The 21182-nt window shown below is 44.1% G+C and overlaps 2 protein-coding genes across 4 annotated transcripts in view; one reads left to right on the top strand and one right to left on the bottom strand.

Moving 5' to 3' along the window:
• The window catches only part of LOC135397355 (kinesin-like protein KIF13A), a 50162-nt gene extending 34677 nt beyond the window's left edge, over positions 1 to 15485 (bottom strand). For all 3 annotated transcript variants that reach the window (XM_064628899.1, XM_064628901.1, XM_064628900.1), the window contains exon 1: positions 15229 to 15485. In XM_064628899.1, coding sequence (XP_064484969.1) covers positions 15229 to 15283 — 55 coding nt within the window. In that variant the 5' untranslated portion in view covers positions 15284 to 15485. The remainder of the gene's footprint in view (positions 1 to 15228) is intronic.
• A 349-nt stretch (positions 15486 to 15834) lies between these two features.
• LOC135397352 (nuclear pore complex protein Nup93-like) lies at positions 15835 to 20424 on the top strand. Its single transcript, XM_064628896.1, has 3 exons — positions 15835 to 16873; positions 17306 to 17589; positions 19113 to 20424. Exons 1-3 carry the CDS (start codon positions 15922 to 15924, stop codon positions 20355 to 20357), a joined length of 2481 nt encoding a protein of 826 aa, XP_064484966.1. The 5' UTR covers positions 15835 to 15921; the 3' UTR covers positions 20358 to 20424.
• The last annotated feature ends 758 nt before the right edge of the window (positions 20425 to 21182 follow it).

The following is a 21182-nucleotide window of genomic DNA, read 5'->3' as shown; positions in this document are numbered from 1 at the left end:
GAAGAGGAGCGCTGGGTTCCACGAATGGACACTTGCTCGCTGACTCCTATTGAAGGAAAAGTAGGACCGAAGGTCGCGTCCCTTTCAGAGACAATCGTAATCCCCTCAAGAATGAAAATAACGATGAAAGATGAAAGTCACTGAAAAGGTTAGCAAATTGAGGCTTTGTATGTATTTGTCCCTTCTATGTTGTTCCAGCCTCAGAACATCAGTTCTGTCATGCCCCTCAAGAAAGTGGTTTTCGGGCGCGACAGCGCGACAGCGGTTGTTCGCCTCTAGCTCCGAGCGTAGTTCTACTCTACCAAATTGGTGGCGCTGTCGAACACTATGACGTCATTTGTTTACAAACAAGGAGAGGTCTATTCATGTATTTACATGTTCCCTCGCTGTTTCATAAATGTTTAACAAAAAATTTCCACGATAATATATATGGGGAGTCCGAAACACGCGGCCCGCAATGTCCTATTCTGTGTTTCGAGTGCCCTTGACCACCCAAACAGGAAGAAACTATCCTCTCAAAAAGCTTAATGTAGAATTCGAATAAAAAACAGATATTCGGGTGTCGTTTTTAACCCTTTCTCCGAGTAGTGCAGCCCATGTCCATGTTAGGCAGAACATAACGTATGTGAGCACTACCTGTTACTCTTCTACTGTGACCTACCTGTGGCTCACGAACCTCATCACCATCTTAAAGGGACGGTCTCGTACACCGTGGCCTATCCACAAAGCGTACCATTCGATTCCTCATATCTGAAAACGTAATACTGTGAATTCGCTCGTCCAGAATCGCCACGGTTATTAAATAAACGAATTAAGTTGATAAGAACAGCGCCAGCACATTGCGATTTCTGTTGGCAACAGCGATATCCGCTACGATGGCAGACCGCTTATTGGATGAACAAATCGTCTGCTCTCGCGCCTTCTTGCAGCGGTGAGAGCAGACGACTTCCAAAAGGTGCTCGAGGATCACGGCGACGGCAATACATTTGCTGCATGTGATCTGGTCAAACGAAAGACGCGTATTGTAAAATGTGGCCGAACAACAATGTCAATACGTCACGCATCTTCATTTCGAGCGGCAGTTTACGTGGATGACTCCACCTAATAAAGGCAGTTGACGCTTATTTACTAACTTGTCTCGTATCGTTCGGTATTTTGAGCACTTCTAGTTCGTCTTACCTGCGAAAAGAATATTCCGTATGGAAGTGGTGAAAACGTAACCCGGGTGTATAACAACTCTTTTGTCGACGACAATGTGACGAAAGTGGATATAGAAAAGCACCTGTTGGGAGTCACACACTCGAAACATCTTCAACAAAAGGTCTGATTGTCACACGCGCGTGCGTGTACTCCGCACGTTTCGTTCACGATGCATATGAGGTAAGAGACGTTCTGCGGGCACGATATGTATGGGACGGCGCCGGACGCAGCTCGAACTAAAAGATATGTCGGCCGTCACGCAGTCAACTGTTAGCGGCAACGGTGTCCAAAGAACTGGATACGCGCAGTATTGAAATGTAGGTATTACTTTGTTGATAATAGCCAAAAGTGATGTGTACAGAAATTGTCGGCACCGCACGCAACGGCAGTCCCGCGTACCTCGGAAGGAAGTGCTTGATACAGCAGGCTACATCAGTTTGTTTTGCATATAGCCTCTCTAAGGTATTATCCCTACCGGAGCAGTATATCGCCAAACTATGCTCAATAATGTTGTCTTGTGCCCCTTCAGTAGCTGACACTAACTGATGAGAGTGGCACTCCTTCCTGTGCCAGAATCAACACCTATTAATGTGTCACAAATATAACAACTCCAATTCGCAGGCTTCACAGCTCTATTTAATTTTTCCCTGCACATTGCTGATGTGAGAAAAGTATTGCATAATATAAATATGTAAGTTATATCCACAAATCAGTGTTGTGATTATATGATGTTCAAGCAACAAAAGACAAGACAACCTTGTTGACAGGACAGGACGACAGGTTGCTCAGAGCTTGCTGCTTGAACATCATTATGACTACCCGATACCAACAACCCAATTTTAACACAATTGGTCAGTCCTGTGAACGTACATTACAATAAGGGACAATAAAAGATGACTACATAAACACTCAACTTCCGCAAACTTTATATTCAATGTGCTGGACATGTTAGTCTGCAACCCCTGATATCGAATCAAAATGTGAGCCAGTATGGGCTCGTGAACACAACGGTGTAACATGAGCAAAAATAAGACTGACGACATGTCGACAAGTTGCAAACCGCCGTTCCATCTTACAAATTTGTCATGCACGTCTAGGTATTTTTCATGTTTTTTAAACATTTACACACCTTTCATATTCAACGTGCTGGACATCTTAGTGTGCAACCCCTGACACAATCAAAATCTGAGCCAATATGGGCTCACGAACACACCGGTGTGACATGAGCAACAATAAGCCAGACGACATGTAAACATGTTGCAAACCGCTGTTCCATCTTACAAATTTGTCATGTACGTCCAGGTATTTTTGATATTTTTGAAAGTTTCTAAACATTTCCAAATCTTTTATATTCAACGTGCTGGACATCTTAGTGTGCAACCCCTGACACAATCAAAATCTGAGCCAGTATGGGCTCACAAACACACCGGTGTGACATGAGCAACAATAAGCTAGACGACATGTAAACATGTTGCAAACCGCTGTTCCATCTTACAAATTTGTCATGTACGTCCAGGTATTTTTGATATTTTTGAAAGTTTTTAAACATTTCCAAATCTTTTATATTCAACGTGCTGGACATCTTAGTGTGCAACCCCTGACACAATCAAAATCTGAGCCAGTATGGGCTCACAAACACACCGGTGTGACATGAGCAACAATAAGCTAGACGACATGTAAACATGTTGCAAACCGCTGTTCCATCTTACAAATTTGTCATGTACGTCCAGGTATTTTTGATATTTTTGAAAGTTTTTAAACATTTCCAAATCTTTTATATTAAACGTGCTGGACATCTTAGTGTGCAACCCCTGACACAATCAAAATCTGAGCCAGTATGGGCTCATGAACACACCGGTGTAACATGAGCAACAATAAGCCAGACGACATGTCGACAAGTTGCAAACCGCTGTTCCATGTTACAAATTTGTCATGCACGTCTAGGTATTTTTCATATTTTTTAAACATTTACACATCTTTCATATTCATCGTGCTGGGCATCTTAGTGTGCAACCCCTGACACAATCAAAATCTGAGCCAGTATGGGCTCATGAACACACCGGTGTAACATGACCAACAATAAGTCAGACGACATGTAAACATGTTGCAAACCACTGTTCCATCTTACAAATTTGTCATGTACGTCCATGTATTTTTGATATTTTTGAAAGTTTTTAAACATTTCCAAATCTTTTATATTCAACGTGCTGGACATCTTAGTGTGCAACCCCTGACACAATCAAAATCTGAGCCAGTATGGGCTCATGAACACACCGGTGTAACATGAGCAACAATAAGCCAGACGACATGTCGACAAGTTGCAAACCGCTGTTCCATGTTACAAATTTGTCATGCACGTCTAGGTATTTTTCATATTTTTTAAACATTTACACATCTTTCATATTCAACGTGCTGGGCATCTTAGTGTGCAACCCCTGACACAATCAAAATCTGAGCCAGTATGGGCTCATGAACACACCGGTGTAACATGACCAACAATAAGTCAGACGACATGTAAACATGTTGCAAACCACTGTTCCATCTTACAAATTTGTCATGTACGTCCATGTATTTTTGATATTTTTGAAAGTTTTTAAACATTTCCAAATCTTTTATATTCAACGTGCTGGACATCTTAGTGTGCAACCCCTGACACAATCAAAATCTGAGCCAGTATGGGCTCACGAACACACCGGTGTAACATGAGCAACAATAAGCCAGACGACATGTACACATGTTGCAAACCGCTGTTCCATCTTACAAATTTGTCATGTATGTCCAGGTATTTTTGATATTTTTGAAAGTTTTTAAACATTTCCAAATCTTTTATATTCAACGTGCTGGACATCTTAGTGTGCAACCCCTGACACAATCAAAATCTGAGCCAGTATGGGCTCATGAACACACCGGTGTAACATGAGCAACAATAAGCCAGACGACATGTCGACAAGTTGCAAACCGCTGTTCCATGTTACAAATTTGTCATGCACGTCTAGGTATTTTTCATATTTTTTAAACATTTACACATCTTTCATATTCAACGTGCTGGGCATCTTAGTGTGCAACCCCTGACACAATCAAAATCTGAGCCAGTATGGGCTCATGAACATACCGGTGTAACATGACCAACAATAAGTCAGACGACATGTAAACATGTTGAAACCACTGTTCCATCTTTCAAATTTGTCATGTACGTCCAGGTATTTTTGATATTTTTGAAAGTTTTTAAACATTTCCAAATCTTTTATATTCAACGTGCTGGACATCTTAGTGTGCAACCCCTGACACAATCAAAATCTGAGCCAGTATGGGCTCACGAACACACCGGTGTAACATGAGCAACAATAAGCCAGACGACATGTACACATGTTGCAAACCGCTGTTCCATCTTACAAATTTGTCATGTATGTCCAGGTATTTTTGATATTTTTGAAAGTTTTTAAACATTTCCAAATCTTTTATATTCAACGTGCTGGACATCTTAGTGTGCAACCCCTGACACAATCAAAATCTGAGCCAGTATGGGCTCATGAACACACCGGTGTAACATGAGCAACAATAAGCCAGACGACATGTCGACAAGTTGCAAACCGCTGTTCCATGTTACAAATTTGTCATGCACGTCTAGGTATTTTTCATATTTTTTAAACATTTACACATCTTTCATATTCAACGTGCTGGGCATCTTAGTGTGCAACCCCTGACACAATCAAAATCTGAGCCAGTATGGGCTCATGAACACACCGGTGTAACATGACCAACAATAAGTCAGACGACATGTAAACATGTTGAAACCACTGTTCCATCTTTCAAATTTGTCATGTACGTCCAGGTATTTTTGATATTTTTGAAAGTTTTTAAACATTTCCAAATCTTTTATATTCAACGTGCTGGACATCTTAGTGTGCAACCCCTGACACAATCAAAATCTGAGCCAGTATGGGCTCACGAACACACCGGTGTAACATGAGCAACAATAAGCCAGACGACATGTAAACATGTTGCAAACCGCTGTTCCATCTTACAAATTTGTCATTTACGTCCAGGTATTTTTGATATTTTTGAAGGTTTTTAAACATTTCCAAATCTTTTATATTCAATGTGCTGGACATCTTAGTGTGCAACCCCTGACACAATCAAAATCTGAGCCAGTATGAGCTCATGAACACACCGGTGTAACATGAGCAACAATAAGCCAGACGACATGTCGACAAGTTGCAAACCGCTGTTCCATCTTACGAATTTGTGATGGACATCCAGGTATTTTTGATATTTTTGAAAGTTTTTAAACGTTTCCAAATCTTTTATATTCAACGTGCTGGACATCTTAGTGTGCAACCCCTGATATCGAATCAAAATGTGAGCCAGTATGGGCTCACGAACACACCAGTGTAACATGAGCAACAATAAGCCAGACGACATGTAAACATGTTGCAAACCGCTGTTCCATCTTACAAATTTGTGATGGACATCTAGGTATTTTTGATATTTTTGAAAGTTTTTAAACATTTCCAAATCTTTTATATTCAACGTGCTGGACATCTTAGTGTGCAACCCCTGACACAATCAAAATCTGAGCCATGGGCTCATGAACACACCGCCATAACATTAGCAAAAAGACGGCTGATCCATCTTGCACATTCGTAATGCACGTCTAGGTATTTTTGATATGAAATACTATAATCATCCATGATGATAAGAGCTTATTCGATGCAGAAGCATGGTCTTTGATGCAGATATGTTGGATGGTCCTGAAAAGGGCTTTTTTTTTCATAGGCCAGGGGTAATTGAAGACGTTGAAGTAGATCAGCTTATCCTTGATTTTGTCATTTGCTCCAGGTGTAATGACATGAATGGAAAGCCTTCACTAATCACGTTGACAACCTCCTGCCGCTTGCGGGAATGGATAGAGAGAGCAGCTTTCTTCTGCAGTCTATCCAAGTTCTGATACATATAAGACCAAATCTGAAATTTTGCATAACGTACCATGAAACACACATTTTTATATGCAAATAAAAAGCTGCGCAACAAAAACAAACCTTACAACACCTTTCAGGAGAATACAACACCATGTGTACGTGACTGATCGAAACAGGTTCCGGATTGTGCGCACAACACACATGCTGGTATTGGCGAGCAGTGTCTACACACACACCTGCAATGTTTGTACAATTTAGAATGGTGTCACGATCAAGCGGAACATATATACGCAAAAAAGTGCGCTTTTATGGATGAGTCTTACCCGCGTCAATCGATTCCCGATCATCCACTACTTTCACTGGCTAACCACTTTGATGTTGCAAAGGGTCAGTAGCTAAAGGTTCATCGACGTCCCCGGTTCTTCAATCGATCGGCGCCGATGAGCTCATCTTCACCGCTTAGTGACAGGGACCCGTCACTATCGCTAAATTTGCTATCAGACATTACGACGTCGCGCGTGACAACTTTCAAGCGCAAAGCACATACACCTCCGACTGTATTGTGCATTGCGCTTCGGTCGTCCAATGGGCGAGCTGCCACCATAAATACCATAACCACGTCACATTTGACGTTGCATGAGAGGGAGTTGAATCCAGCTGCGACTTCCGTCGTCTGCTGTCACGGCATATTCCTTCAAATTTCTCGAAAACCACTTCGTTGTTCTGGTTGAAACTTCGCGACTGTATTTCTGTAGCACTCTTGAATATAATTTCAGCTAAGTTTCGGAATCGCTCGATCTGTACGAGACCGTCCCTTTAACTCTCACACTAAGTTAAATAGTGACGCACTAAAAAAAAAAACAGAGACGGAACAGTAATGTACGAAGGCCATTGTATTTTAATTTTTAGGAGTTACGTTAAAGTAGCAAATCCCGATCCCATCCTTTATCAATAGCGTGAGCTAGCTGTTTCTCTCTGATTTATTCTACTTCTTTTTCCAGGTTGAAAAACTGTGAGCGAAGGCGACAACAATACAGTGTGTGAACAGGAGGTAATTTCAATGCTCCTGAACATTGTCATAGTCGTTTGTGAAAGAACTATCTTTTTTTTTTTATTGTTTTTCATATTTTCGGCACCCGATTTGGAAAGGCAGTTTATTTACTTCTCTCGGTGTGTCAAGCGGGGTTTTTCAGTTCTGCACACACCGTCCGGCTTGCGAGCGAGCGAAAAAAATGTAAATATCCGTATCTGTTAATCAATTTTGCATTTCCTGCACGGCGCGCCATTCCTCGTTGTTCCAACAGTAATATCAATATATCGCGGAAAGGCCAGAGAAAAATTGAAATAAATGAGCACCGCGTGCTGGTTATTGTCATTTCCTTCTTTAATATACTACAACAGGGTGAGAGATATGACGTAATAACCGGAACCGAGCCTGGCGATGAATCATAGGAAGAGGGGGGGAACTCCTTTCTAAGAAAAACTAATTGACTCGAGCGAGCCAAGAAATTCGTAACTAAAGGGGACGATGAGAGCCATTCATCAAAACGCCCGCGGGAGAAAACACGATTAAATTCCCGCTTCCGACGCGCTCTTTTGCTAAGGTCTCCCTCCTTGTATATCACCGCGAGGCAACGGTGGCTATGACGGGTGAAAAGAGGACGACAGGAAGGGCGGCAAAGCCAGGACAACTCATTCCGCGCTCAACTTGTACCAACCTTCTGACCCTTGATTGGTTAAAACACTGGTTGTGACACTTACGCAGCTACGTTAATTGTCACAAAGAGGCGTACGCTTTCCACAAATCATAACGATATGATTCCGTGCAATGGTTGGCCTTCACCGTGACTCCACCTCATCACAATATACTATTCGCAAGGGGTCCACTGGCAATGTTTCTCGTGGGGTGGCTTTTGTGGTATTTTTTTTTAAGCTGGCTCACAAAATTGTGAGTCAGTTTAAAAAAAAAACTGTTGTAATGAATTAATTTGTTTCGTTTTTTAAAAAATTGTGCTCTGCAGTGACATATACTATGTATTCACGAGTAATTTCTACAGCAAATAAATGTAGAAAGCTTCACTGTGTACTGTTTTTGAGTGTTGTTTTTTAGTTTTGAACGTAATTTCAAAGTGGGACTTCTGTCCAACAAGATTTACACTCGATTGTTAATTCTCTTTTTTTTTTTTTTTTTTGCCCATCATATTCGGAATCCCGGTGGGAAACAACGTGTAATGGCGATATGTTTTTGGTATTCGTTCATTCATATCCGCGCTTCACTGTAAGTGACATTTTGATTCTTTTTTTTTTTTTCCTGGTACGGATTGTTGAGCGACAAGGTGGTATTCGTCTAGTTAAATAGTCCGTCTAGAAACAGAAACGCTTTTGAAATATCTGTGATTCCCCGTGGCATACGGCTCGTCTCCGCTGAAAGCACGGTCGTCATTGGCTGACTCTCAAAGCGATCAGGCTTTTTTTATTCTTAGGTGGTGTTGATTCGTAGCCCTGCACAAAACCACGACCTTGAAATGCTGCCCCTTTATTTGGGAGTTTGGAAGAGAGACTAATGTGGTCGCTCCGTGGGCAATAGGGGAGAGAGGGAATATGGGAAGCTGCGCAGACCTACTTGCATTCTGGACCCCTCTGGAGGCACAAACAGGGTTGCCAGATTTGGCTACATTCCGACTGTCGTGGCGCCGAAATTTGGGCAATGGCGACTTGGCTATTTTGTGGATGGCACTTGGCACTACATTTGAAAACGCCTGTGCACCTAAATCGGGATAGTCCTTTTATCGTGCACCACATGATGCCAAAGTACGCGTTCATTCCTGTTGCCGTTGACGAACGGCCTTAATTCTCTTAGCCGGTACGATATCCTTCCGACTGTTTCGTTTCAATATCCAATATACGATGCCTGAACACCACTGGCTAAAGAATTGGCTACGTACGAGGGAAATTGGCTACTTTCTGACGGCGCGTTTGCGACTTTTCGGGATTTCGACCTGCCAACCCTGGGCGCAAAGGCCACAAATTGCCCCGGGGTCATGCCAACACGACGAAAAGAATCTTCTCCGCAGATATGGTCACAGACCGCGATAATAGGAAATCGATATCGCTGCTCGCGTCTTGTTCGCTTCTTCGGGGGTTCCCGGTCCTTTTTTTTTTTTCCTTTGGACGCGCTAAACAACACCCTTGTTCTTCCTGGCCCATTATTTATCGTCAAAGTTCCTCCGAACCCTGCTTTACAGAGGGCTCGTTTTCTAACCCAGACAGCGAGGAATGATTTTGTCACAAATAGGCGCAACTAGTCTAACGTTGTTTTTGTAGTTACGACTGCCGACCGCGAATCAAAATACAAAATTATGCTGGCGCAACATCGGTCACAAATCGGTAGCATGTCAAAATGACATCGGCAGTATGTCGAAATGATATCGGGCCAATATCCTGACCCGACATCGGCCCAACTCTGGGCGGTGTTGCAAAGTGCATGTTGGGCCGATGTCGGGGGTGTCGGCAGGAGCACATTGGGCCGATGTCGGCCCGACATTGGGGTGCTGCTTGGGAGGCTTCACACTTGAACAGAGACGCGACTCTCTCTGGAATTGAAGCGGTGCATCCAGCACGGACGACGAAATACCGTGCAACATTCTAAAAAGAGAACTTGACCGCATGACACGGCCCTCCCGTATCCGGAAAAAAAAAAAAGTTCCTCAATATGAGATCACAACTATAGGTGACAACTTTTGACAAACTGCTTTACTTTACACGAAAATCGCTCCTGGGACGCGCAACAGATGCCAGTGACACACGATGTGACTTTGGCCATGCACAGGCTGTGAAGTCTTCTATAGGACCACAGCCTCGTGTCACAAAACATCGTTCCCGCGACTTTGTGACGACCTTAGCGTAGAAAGGCGGGCTGGTTGGTTCGGACAGTGCATTGTGCGACGGCGATCGAGCTCGTCCTGTTCGGTCGTATGTTTCTTTCGCGCCCCAATGTTTGTGACGGGGAGGATGTCAGGCTTTGTTAGGCAGGTTGTTACGACCCGTAGGACGACTGCTCGAGTCACAGAAACCTCGCTCGCAGACACCTCATTCACGGTCGAACCACAGCAGCAAGGTCACAATAAGGCTCGAATGTAAACACTCCCTTATCGATACAACCTGTCTCATGCGCAATGTCATGTCATCGAACGACATCAAGCGCTCCACCCTCGCGTTGTCAAAAAAGAAAATGACCCTGAGTCATATCCACTGCTCCTAGATAATAGAAAATCGATGTCAACGGTCATCTTGCCACGCAACTTGGTTTCGCCTTTTATATATATATATATATTTCCGCGTTCGTATACTCGAGATATAGATTTAATATGAGCGTCCCCCATCTCTCGCCAAAAGCTCGATATCGTCAAACTGGAAGGATGCTCAGACTGCTTGGCCTCCCGGAGCCATCGGGGATTATGGCGTTTGGTGACAAACGTGTGCTTCGAAAACGTAGCTTCCAAGGGGATTCTTTTTGGTGCCTATCCAACACAAACAGACAGCGTAACCTGTTGTCGGTTATATTACGTGTAATGGGGAAAAGAAAGGCCGTTTTTGTAAGCACCCTCGAGTGTTTCAAAATCGCCGTCCTGTGGCAACATAATTCGTTTATTGTGCGTTACGTTTTAGCGCTACATAAAACCGAGAGCATAAACAGAGCTATTCCTCCGAAGGATGAGGGCAGTTATCATATCTTCGAGAGAGGTGTACCTCAGAGGGGGCGTCGCAAGGCAGGGCTCCCTGCAGTATCACTGATTATCACTGCAGTAGTCACAGTAGAATTTGTCCAATTCAGAATTTTTCTGTAGAGCTTGGAAGAACACAGAACGTTTCTGCGACTGAATTTCTTAACTGAATACTTAAGTAAATTCTTCTCTCTCTCTTCTTTCTTCTTTTTTTTTTTTTTTGAAATAAAAAATTATTCTGTGGGACGTCGTCTTTAGACGTTGTTTCTGCGGGCGCATTGCTGGATGCACAAGTCCTCAGGATGGCAGTAGCAAAGACATCGGGTAAGACTATAATTACCGAGGTCCCAAGAAGCAGACTTGTACCGGTAACTTAAATGCTCTACTAATCTTAACTACTATATCTACTATATCTTAAATACTTTTGGGAATAACTTAGTATCTCCCAAATACTTGCCCAGTGACGCTTTTGCAAAGAGGGTACACATGGCTTTCTTTTTCGTTAGTGCCACTTGACACCTGTCAAATTATGAACGTTTTGTCCCAGCATTTGTCTTTGCTTTTATCATTGTATTTGTCTTCCCTCTCCCCTACACAATGCCACGTGAGTGGAGAAGTAGGGAAGACGGAAGAGTTACTTTTGTGAGCATTCTGCTCAAATACTTTTCAAGTTTGGGTATTTAGTACTCCACTCAGTTACTCTCTTGTCTGGTACTCGGTAAATTAACTTAAATACTTGGTTCGAGTAGATTGTACAAGTCTGCCAAGAATTTACAAAACGAGAACAGAAGCAGCAATCGCGTTCCTCGCAAGATGTTTGGCCTCTGATCATGGCTGCGGCGATATAGTCACGTATATGTCGACGTTTCCAATTATGAGACACGTGCATTGCGTTCGGACGCTATCATCTGCGAAGTGATATACACCGACGTCTTTCCACTTGTAGTCAATATCTGTTAAAAGCCTCTTCTGATATCCTCTAAGGCCACGTCACTTGATGGGGCGCTAGGCTTACGTCCAATAAACGTCCAAACACCAGCTACTACTTCAATCCGTGACACTTTACGGTCCTCAGCTGCCTCGTGTGCTTTCTCGGTCGTTACTACAAAAAGTCATGCATTCTGCTTTCCCCCCCGACACTTTAGAGAAGGAAGTGCCCCAGAACCGTCAAATGTTGGTTGTGTGTCACGAAAATAAGCGTCGCAAACAAAGTGATATCCGTGCGAGAAACGAAAAAAAACAAACAAAAAAAAACGTGTATGTAGAGGTAAAAAATATATTCAGCTAAATCTAAGTACGCCGAAACGCCCAGCGCTACGAGCAAACAGCTAACCAAAAATGCCACCAATCGTAGTTTATCAAAAACTAATCTCTGGTCTGCCAAGATTTAACCGCTTTATGCGGGACTCCTCGTAGGTGGGTCATCTTTCGGAAGCAGAAACCACAAGCGCGAGCAGACGAGATAGCAGACGACATCGCGGAAGAGAGATGATTCCCTCTTCCTGTTTTACGAGGGCGGTCAAACACTTCACTCCACTGACCATGCGTAACGCCTAGGTCAATGCCTTCAATGCACAATGATCCAGCTGACTCGGTGAAAAGAAAAAAACGAGAGAAAAAGCCTACGCGTGGAAATTCGATTCCTTCACTCCTTTTAGTGGATGCGGAAAATGTCTCAATGCAAAAAGACGGTAGCGCATTTCTGCTTTAGTCGGTCCGTTTCCTGTTCGAGACAACGGTGCAAATAAAGTACTTCCAATATATTCAATTAAAGGAGAGAGAAAAAACGCAGGAGCGAACTGCATACAGCTAATCCGTAAACTAGAAATTAATTTTGTCCAGCAGAAGACGCACGCTTTCCGAGAGCAGACGATCTTGGCAAAGGAATAACGTTGCAATGAAACAGTAAAACGTCCATTAAAAGCGCTCGAAAAGTTAAATTCCGTAATTTAGCAACAAATCGCGAGTTAGCGGGCGACTTTGCAGAAGAAGTTATTCGCAGACGAACAGGCCGAGCCACAGGCCGCTTCTGCCGTTTAATTAAGTATATCAGATGACACCAACGCAGGACGGTTCAAAAACACAAGCTCACGGAAAACGTAGGACGTGCTACGTCGTGCCGGGCGCTTACGTTAACGTCGTGACTTCAAAAGCTTACCGACGTGCGCTGTTCTGATTTCTCACGCTTCCGCGCCTTCACGTAGTAACAATGATAGGTGGGGTAATTAAGCCAGAGAAAGGCCCGTTGACTCAAAGCCATGCTTCGAGAAAAGTAAACGAGGTTGTCGCAACGACACAATCTGCGCATTATTATTTATTTTGGTTCCGTGTTAACGCCGCGAAGCAACTGTAGCTATGAGCGGTGTATAGAGATGTGGACAGATGGAGAGAGGGCAGCAGGAAGGAGTGAAGGGCTAGTATAAGTCCTGGGCCGACTTCGGGGGGACATTCATCTTTAAAGTCTTCGGAAAACCCAGGGAAAACCTCAGACAGCATATAGTCGGTGGTAAGAAACATAGGGTGCTCCAGGGAAACTTTGTAATACTTTATTACATCAAATTTTTGAAAAGGACTCTTGTGAGCCAAAAGCATGTGTCATGGTTCGAGCAATACGTTGTATTTCAAAAATGCCCGGTGAAACCGCCTGCTGTCACGGTTCTCTTTTATTTTTTTGCCATTTTGTTGGCTTTCTTTGTAGGCAAAAAACAAAAACAAACGAAGCAAAACAAAGCGTACTACTTCGTTGGAAATTCCTCGTTCGGATGATCCTCAAGGAGATCTACAACTCTCCAGTTAACACCTCGGTCCCTAAAGGTTTAAAGTGACTCAAGGAACTTCTAAAGAGCTTATAAGTAAATTAATGAGTCACAATGAAAAATTACCTGCGACTAGGATATACGGCTATTCCGTGGGACACCCTGTATGCCCTCGGAGTTTTGCTATTTGTGTAGAAATTCAGTGTCACTGCAGGTTGCGTGCAAGCCCTATGGTGATTCCTTTTACAAATTTGGATATATTGGTAAGGAAATCACTGAACCGTCTGTGTTTTTTTTTTCTATATTTTTGCGTGACTGCTAAGTTTAAATTACGCTCAATATTTACTGCATTCAAATGACAGCTAACATGAAGCGAAGAAAAAGCTGGGGAACGGACCAAATGGAATCTGAGTTGATACTTCCGGATGATCAATGGACCTTGTAACTATATCGCGGTTGTTGTGATGATTTCAATTTCTCGTTTTTTTCCTATTTCACACGTAGTTCGAGCGACACGCGAAATGAGACGATGAAACAAATACTTTTATATTTTGTTCACGAACGGGACATTTGAGATATTCGATGCCAGCTTGTTGGCATCCGAGTCCATTTTCATCCATAATGTAAAACGCGATGCCCATTTCAAAATCCCGGAATGTGAAACAGGATCGCCTAGACAGACTCACGAACACAGCAACAGATAAAATGGTTAAAAAGCAAGCGAGCTGGTGGCTAAGATCCATGACGAAAACCCGAGACTGGGAAAAAGACGAAAAACAGACGACACAACACAAAGAAAGACAGGAAGAAACGTCTTCACAAAAAGAAGAAGAAAAAAGTAGCTCCTGTTGCAGAAGAAAATATGCAAAGCAAACGACGCTTCGTCAGTCACCGCAAAATTTCCTTGCTCAAACGTTAATATTAGAAAAAATACGACATATTTAAGGACTCGACCCGCAAACAAAAATTATTCGCGCTGAGAAAGCACATAAAACAAAACTAGGAGGAGAAAACTCGTCACACTTCCAAAGTGTCCACAGAAGCACATCCACTACACATCAAAACATCCGCTAGAACACCGACACCGAGCAAACGTTTTTATACTGACCGATTACGACTGGTCAGACACACGGCAAAGGAGACGGACACCAACATCGCCACCTCGCGATGTTATCGTGGTGTAATCCTAAATGTGGCACGACCCAATCTCACTCCAATTTACCCACTACTTATTTATTGCTCAACTTTTCTCGCTGGCGAAACTAGCGCACACCCCTTTGCAGAAATGAATGGCGCACGGCTAAAAGCTGTTCGACGCCAAGCTGTGGCATCAGCCTTCCGTGCACATATCAACGTCTTCGTCAAACATTTGTTTTCTTCGCAGACGACATTAACAAAATAGTAATTTTTGCTGCCCTCAGTTAATCTTTCACTCAAGAGGATCAAGCGGACACGATGAGATAAAACGGCTGAACGAGTTAACCACTCGAGTACTCCGTCGATCGATCTGCAGACTCTCCGCACTGTGATTCGACAACGCTATTTTGACGTCTACTATGCGTGTAAACATGTGCGACATATACACCTAACTGCCAACAATACGCAGATACGACAAAACAATTAACATACCTCTCCTGTTCATGGGCCGTACCCGGACGGCTACCTTGATTTTGTCCGTCGTCATAATGCTGCTTGAATGTTGTGTTGACGTTGGTTTGAAAGCACTAGGAGTCACAAAAAAAGTATGACGAGGAATACCAGCTACAACAACTACATCCTTCCCGCACGACGAAGCAAAAATTAAAGGAGACTACGCTATGTTTCACACCAAAACACACCACCGTAAGGAAAATCGCAGACCACACTGCGACGCCATGTTTTTTTAACCAGCGAAAAGTGTTTCTGCTGGTGAAATCGATACGGAAGAGCTTGAAAAACACGTTGGGCTACGATGTGATTTATAAAAGTTTTAAATAAAAAATAAGCTCAGATAAAGATTATATTAACTCATTTTGATCAAAATGTGATGTGCTTTGATATTTGTCGCAGACGACACGAACACGACGAACACGTTCACTTTAAATCTCTTTTATCTCATTATAAGCATGTAAAACATACGGCCCTGTGAAAGATGTTTTGCCAAAATATACATACATGAAACGAGAGGCAGTTGACCATCTTTTTTCACAAATGAAAATTTAGACGATTAGACACCTCTTGATAACTGAATGCAAGTTCCAGGTCTGCATACACTGTGTAAGCGGTGCGCGTTGAATTTTATACTCGAGGTTGGTAAGTCTTGTCTATTCATCGCTGTAAAACATGATGGAAGAAGATTCTACGGGCTTTGGCGATTTACTACAGCAGGCGCAACAGCTGACAGCTGATATAGACGGGTACGCCGACCTACCAAGGGTCCAGCGCAACCTCAAACAAATCCTTGAGGAAGGCCAACAGCTATGGGCCCGGACGACACAACTTGCACCGAAAGACACTACGGACGTGAAAGCCTCCATTCTTCTGGGCTCCAAAGGCTTCGACCTTCCAAAAGTGTCACAGAAACTCGATTCCCTAAGCGTTGCGAAGACGTTTGAACCCATCGAGCCCATACAGGAGACAGATATTCAGGGCTTCCTAAGAAATGAACGGGAGAATGCCATATTGTCCGTCATCGAGGAATCTACAAAGACGACTCTGCAGGAATCTGACAAATTCTACTGGGACGTGGCCTTCAACAACTGGCAGAAGGAAAAACAAAACATTCTCAACTCTCTCCTGGGTTCGTCTCAGGAAGTGATGGACGTCAGTATCCCTTCTGCTTCTTTATTACCAGACACAAGCATCAACATGAAGACTAGAAGCACAATGTCGAACGCCGAGATCGCGTACGCTCGCGAGGTTTTCCTGTACAACGAACAAGTCGTACAGGGCGGAATGAGACCGAACCTTGCCAGTCGCTGTAAAGCTATGGCGAAGGAGATCGACGACAAGAACGCGGTCGACCTGTGGGACATGGTCTGTTACTTAACAGAAGTCCCATTGCAGACGGCGAGAGACACCTACGCCGAGCGGACGTCCGCTGTATTGCAGGCTGTGTTCATACGTCAAGCTCGAAAGTATTTGGAGCGAAGTTACATGTTGTACATGCAGATGATAGTGTTTGGGAACTTGAATCAAGCGGCGCTAGGTGGCGTACCAGGAACACTGAACCTCGTCAGAGGTTTCCTCAACGTGAGGTTGCCACCAGGCAGGTCTGAGGATGGAATTGTGGAAGGTAACGAATTCAAACAGCTCGGGGGGAAAAGAGGTGCTGACGCCGGCAAATCGAACATTGGTCTTCTGACACACTAGTTTGCATCTAAACATAATAATTCTGGGAGTTAAATGTAACTGTAGGTTATAATGACTACAATAATAAGTGTTACTTTTAGTCGTAGTTGCCACAAAAATTAGACTTAACTCTTTGCTGACTAGAACAATAAAAAACATCACACTTTGTCACATGTGCGCAAAAAAGGTGAAATCTAAGCATCACTGGAAGTGATGCTCATAACGTAACATAACATAACAAACAAACGTAACGTAACAATGCTACGTTACGACCATCCCAATCGTAAATAAGTGTGCAGTGCTGGAATCGAAGCCTCACATAAAATTGTTACCTGGAACAGAAAATTGTACGTTACTAATAATAAGTGTCTTTCAGGCCATCCGGTGTGGGCGGTCATCTACTACTGCCTCCGCTGCGGAGAAGTCGAGGCGGCCCTCGAGGCAGCAAACAAAGCCGGAAACTCTGTCGGAGACATCGCCTCGTACCTGTCGGAGTACCTGCAGTCGCCGGACCACCGGCTGAACCCGAGCAGCGAGGGCCAAGTGCGGCTCCAGTACGCGCGTTCCGTGCGGGCCAGTTCCGACCAGTTCAAGCGGGCCGTCTACTGCATTCTGGGTGGATGTGACGTCACGGACGATCATCCTGACGTTGCTACAAAGGTCCGCTGCCTTCTTTATAAAAAAAAAAAAAAAGTCATTAGTAGTAACTGAGCAACGAGCGACTCGGTAATTAACTCGTTACACCAGCTAGCTGCCCTCGTGGGAGAGTATAAATTTTAACTGTAATAAGTCACTGCTCTCGGTGAAATGTAGCGGTAAAACTGTCGTTAAAGGAGCGCTGAAATGACCGCCAGTAATTTTTGTGTTTGGCTGCGGCAGGTTCGGAAACAAACAAACAAAAAGGGCACCCGCAAACGAACGCGCGCGCGCACGGGGCTTCTGAAAGAGCATATTGGGAACGAGGGTATGTCGTGACGTAACCACGACCTACTAGATTATAACGACCATGTCGTGCGCACCCCTTCCTTGCACCGCATTTTTGGAAGGTAGCGGTGGCGCTTCTCATCGTCCCAGTTATTGCTTTCTCAACTTCTACAATACTTTGTACTTCAGCTTACCTTAGTATTCCTGTACAAACGGTGGACATTCCACAGACGTTTCATTCTGAGGTTGCTTATCATCATCATTCTACGCGTTTTCATCGGAGCTATCGCTGTCGTCTGCTACGGTAGTCGTACACACGCTTCTGCGCGTTCAGAATTCGAATTTCCATCGTCCAATTGTGGCGTGCCGATGAGTAGCGCCCCTGGCGGATCGTGCGGACAAGCTCCTCATAGGGTTTTCTGATTGTGACATGGTCGTTATAATCCAGTAGGTCGTGGACGTAACATACCCCTCTTGCAGGACCGATCGTGTGACTCGTGATCACGACATACTAGATTATACCCACCATGCAACCCCTATGCTGGAGCCCGCCCGCATTATCCACGAGGGGCGCTACGCGTCGGCCTGCAAAATCTCCTTCGTGTTTGGATAGTTGAAATTTGAATTTTGAACTGGCAGAAGCGGAGATACGGCCGTAGCAGACGGCAGCAACGCAACAGGGTGCAGCTCCAATTAGAAGTAATAGGATGATGATGATCAATTTACGACCTTAGCAAGAATGCAGCTCGTGTGGGACATGCGCTGCCCGTGCAAAAATACTGAGGCAAGCTGAAGTACGAGGTACCATGGCAATTGAGAATGCAATAAACGTAGGGAGTGACCTTTTCGTGTTAAACCAGATTCCGCCCAGTTACCATACAAGTTATCAGTGGTGTCAGGCATTGTAGTCTCGACCGATCGGATTTAATCTTCGAAAATGTCACTGATAGATCGAAATCCTTATGCAATTCTGTAAGATATTAATATTCCGCGAGAAACTGATAATTCTGGGGGTAATAACTGGTCCGAGAGACACGGCCAATTCCGCAAAATTTTGTTGAAAGCTCGGGGCTCTATGCATGCCATGCAGTTGGACGGTTAAAGTGCAAAAATAAATTTTTATAAAGTTGCATCTGCTCGGCCCTAATTTGTTAAAATGTAACCGAGTCATTTACTGTTTTGGTAAGCATGCCGTAACGTAAATAAGCTACCCATAACTGGTAATAAGGGCCACTTCAACTACAACTGTAATATTTCAGGTTGAAGATTACCTCTGGCTCCGCCTTTGTCAAGTTCATCTCGATGATGCCGAAGTTGAGGCCTCTCAACACGATCATCTTACGTTGTCTCGTCTGCAAACGCTTCTGCTCGAAGAGCACGGAGAAACCCATTTCGACGCTTATCACCAGCCCTTCCTCTATTTCAAGGTGCTTTTCCTGACAGCCCAGTTTGAAGCTGCCATAGACTTCCTGTCTCGTCTGGACAACCTCCGCTGTCACGCCGTCCACATCGCCATCGTCCTCTACGAGTCGAACCTTCTCTTAACCCCTTCGTCGATCCACGTTGCCATTCTATCCGCGCAAAACGGAGACTCTCCGCCAACACGCCGCCTCAACTTTGCCCGTCTCCTGATGACATACACGCGGAAGTTCGAATCGACTGATCCGCGAGAAGCACTGCAGTACTTCTACTTCCTCCGCAACCTGAAGGGTCTCCACAGCGAGAACTTGTTTGTGGCATGCATCAGCGAGTTGGTCCTGGAAACTCGAGAATTCGAGGCACTTTTGGGAAAGCTGGAAGCGGACGGGTCGAGAAAACATGGCGCAGTTGACTGTTTCCTCGGCGATACTCAACGGATCGTTGAAGCAGTCGCAACTGACAGCGAAAAACGTGGGTTATATGAGGATGCAGTCAAGTTGTACGACTTAGCGGGAAAACACGAGGAAGCTGTTAGACTGTTGAATAAACTGTTGGGACAAGTCGTTCCACAGCAGAGCACGGCGGGGTCAACGAGGGAGAGGGTGGAGACGTTAGCTGTCGAGATTGCAAAGAGGTATCGCACCAATGGGTCATCCGCATCGACGGACACAATGTCAACTCTCTACCTCCTGCTTGACTTGGCAACGTTCTTCAACCAAGCTCACTCAGGAAAAAAGACGCAAGCTCTGGAAACAATGCAGAAGTTGAATTTGCTGCCGTTCTCCACGGAAGAGGTTGAAACAAAAGTGACAAACTTCTCCCTGTTCACGGAGGAAATTCGATGCATCTTGGCAGATGTGTTGCTGGCAACCATGAACTTACTCCACACGCAGTACAAGGAACTGCGGAGCGGCGGGACTTCAGGTACTGCAATGCTCAGTGGACGGGGAAAGGACACGGAAGGTCAGCTGCTGTACCTGCGAATGCAAGCTCGGGCATTGATCACGTTTGCTGGTATGATTCCGTACCGAATGCCTGGAGACACAAATGCTCGGTTGGTGCAGATGGAAGTGTTGATGACGTAATAGTTTGTCTGTCAATTGTTCCCTTGTACATTATGTTTAATAAACGGTAACACATTTACTACATGCAGCTGTTATTGGACAGGTAGATACACTGAACTCGCTACAGAATGTTTCATCGGACATTCGAGTGTTTTAGCCAGTTGTTTACGCTCAACTGAGATGATCGACTCAAGTGTTGCGAATGCACATTACAACATTACAAATCTGAGAATTGTGGGGAGCACGGTTTCGTTTGGACGATCCATTCGCTCAGAATAGTTTCGTTTCATTTGGCAGCCACGGCCAGTTGACATCACAAAGCTGTGGCTGTTTGTACTAGCGGTAGCAAAACTGCCCAGAAAATGTTGTGGCTTATGTGAATTGTCCACAGGACATTGTTGGTTGCTATATGTTGAAAAGAAAGTGTCCATTTGGGGTGGTCCAGAACATTTGCTTCAGGTGGAAAAGTCTGTTCAGGTATACAAGGCAAATTAAGGCAATGCAAAGTGCTTCATCCCATCTGGTATTAATAGTCTGAGATCAAGCCATGATGTCTGCCTGAGAGCACATTCAAGACACTGACTTATGTGCTCGAGCTCATCCGAGCTCGAGCTTCCCACAAATAGAAGTATGCAGCAATATGCTATTTTTACTATGGAGAGAAATACATGAATTATCCACTCTGATCCAGTAATTTCCGCTGAAGTCCATCTGCAATGGATTTGGAGAGGAACGATTACTTCTTTGTTGCTGTTTTTTTTTTTTAAACTAAAAGTCACTTTAGTCCGTGTAACGGAAGAATGGGACATTTGATTTAGACAGAAACAACCCATAAAAGCTCCCCAT

This window comes from Ornithodoros turicata, chromosome 6, assembly GCF_037126465.1.
Source record: "Ornithodoros turicata isolate Travis chromosome 6, ASM3712646v1, whole genome shotgun sequence".
Classification (NCBI taxonomy): Eukaryota; Metazoa; Arthropoda; class Arachnida; order Ixodida; family Argasidae; genus Ornithodoros; species Ornithodoros turicata.
The sequence above is the reverse complement of the archived record's forward strand: the minus strand, read 5'-3'. Positions and strand labels throughout refer to the sequence as shown.

What these genes read in the sequence shown, in the direction of transcription:
- LOC135397352 (XM_064628896.1), top strand. Translation starts at nt 15,922, where the DNA reads ATGATGGAAGAAGATTCTACGGGCTTTGGCGATTTACTACAGCAGGCG. An exon ending in TGAGGATGGAATTGTGGAAG is followed by an intron (nt 16,874 to 17,305) that starts GTAACGAATTCA and finishes AGTGTCTTTCAG; the next exon opens with GCCATCCGGTGTGGGCGGTC. An exon ending in ATCCTGACGTTGCTACAAAG is followed by an intron (nt 17,590 to 19,112) that starts GTCCGCTGCCTT and finishes GTAATATTTCAG; the next exon opens with GTTGAAGATTACCTCTGGCT.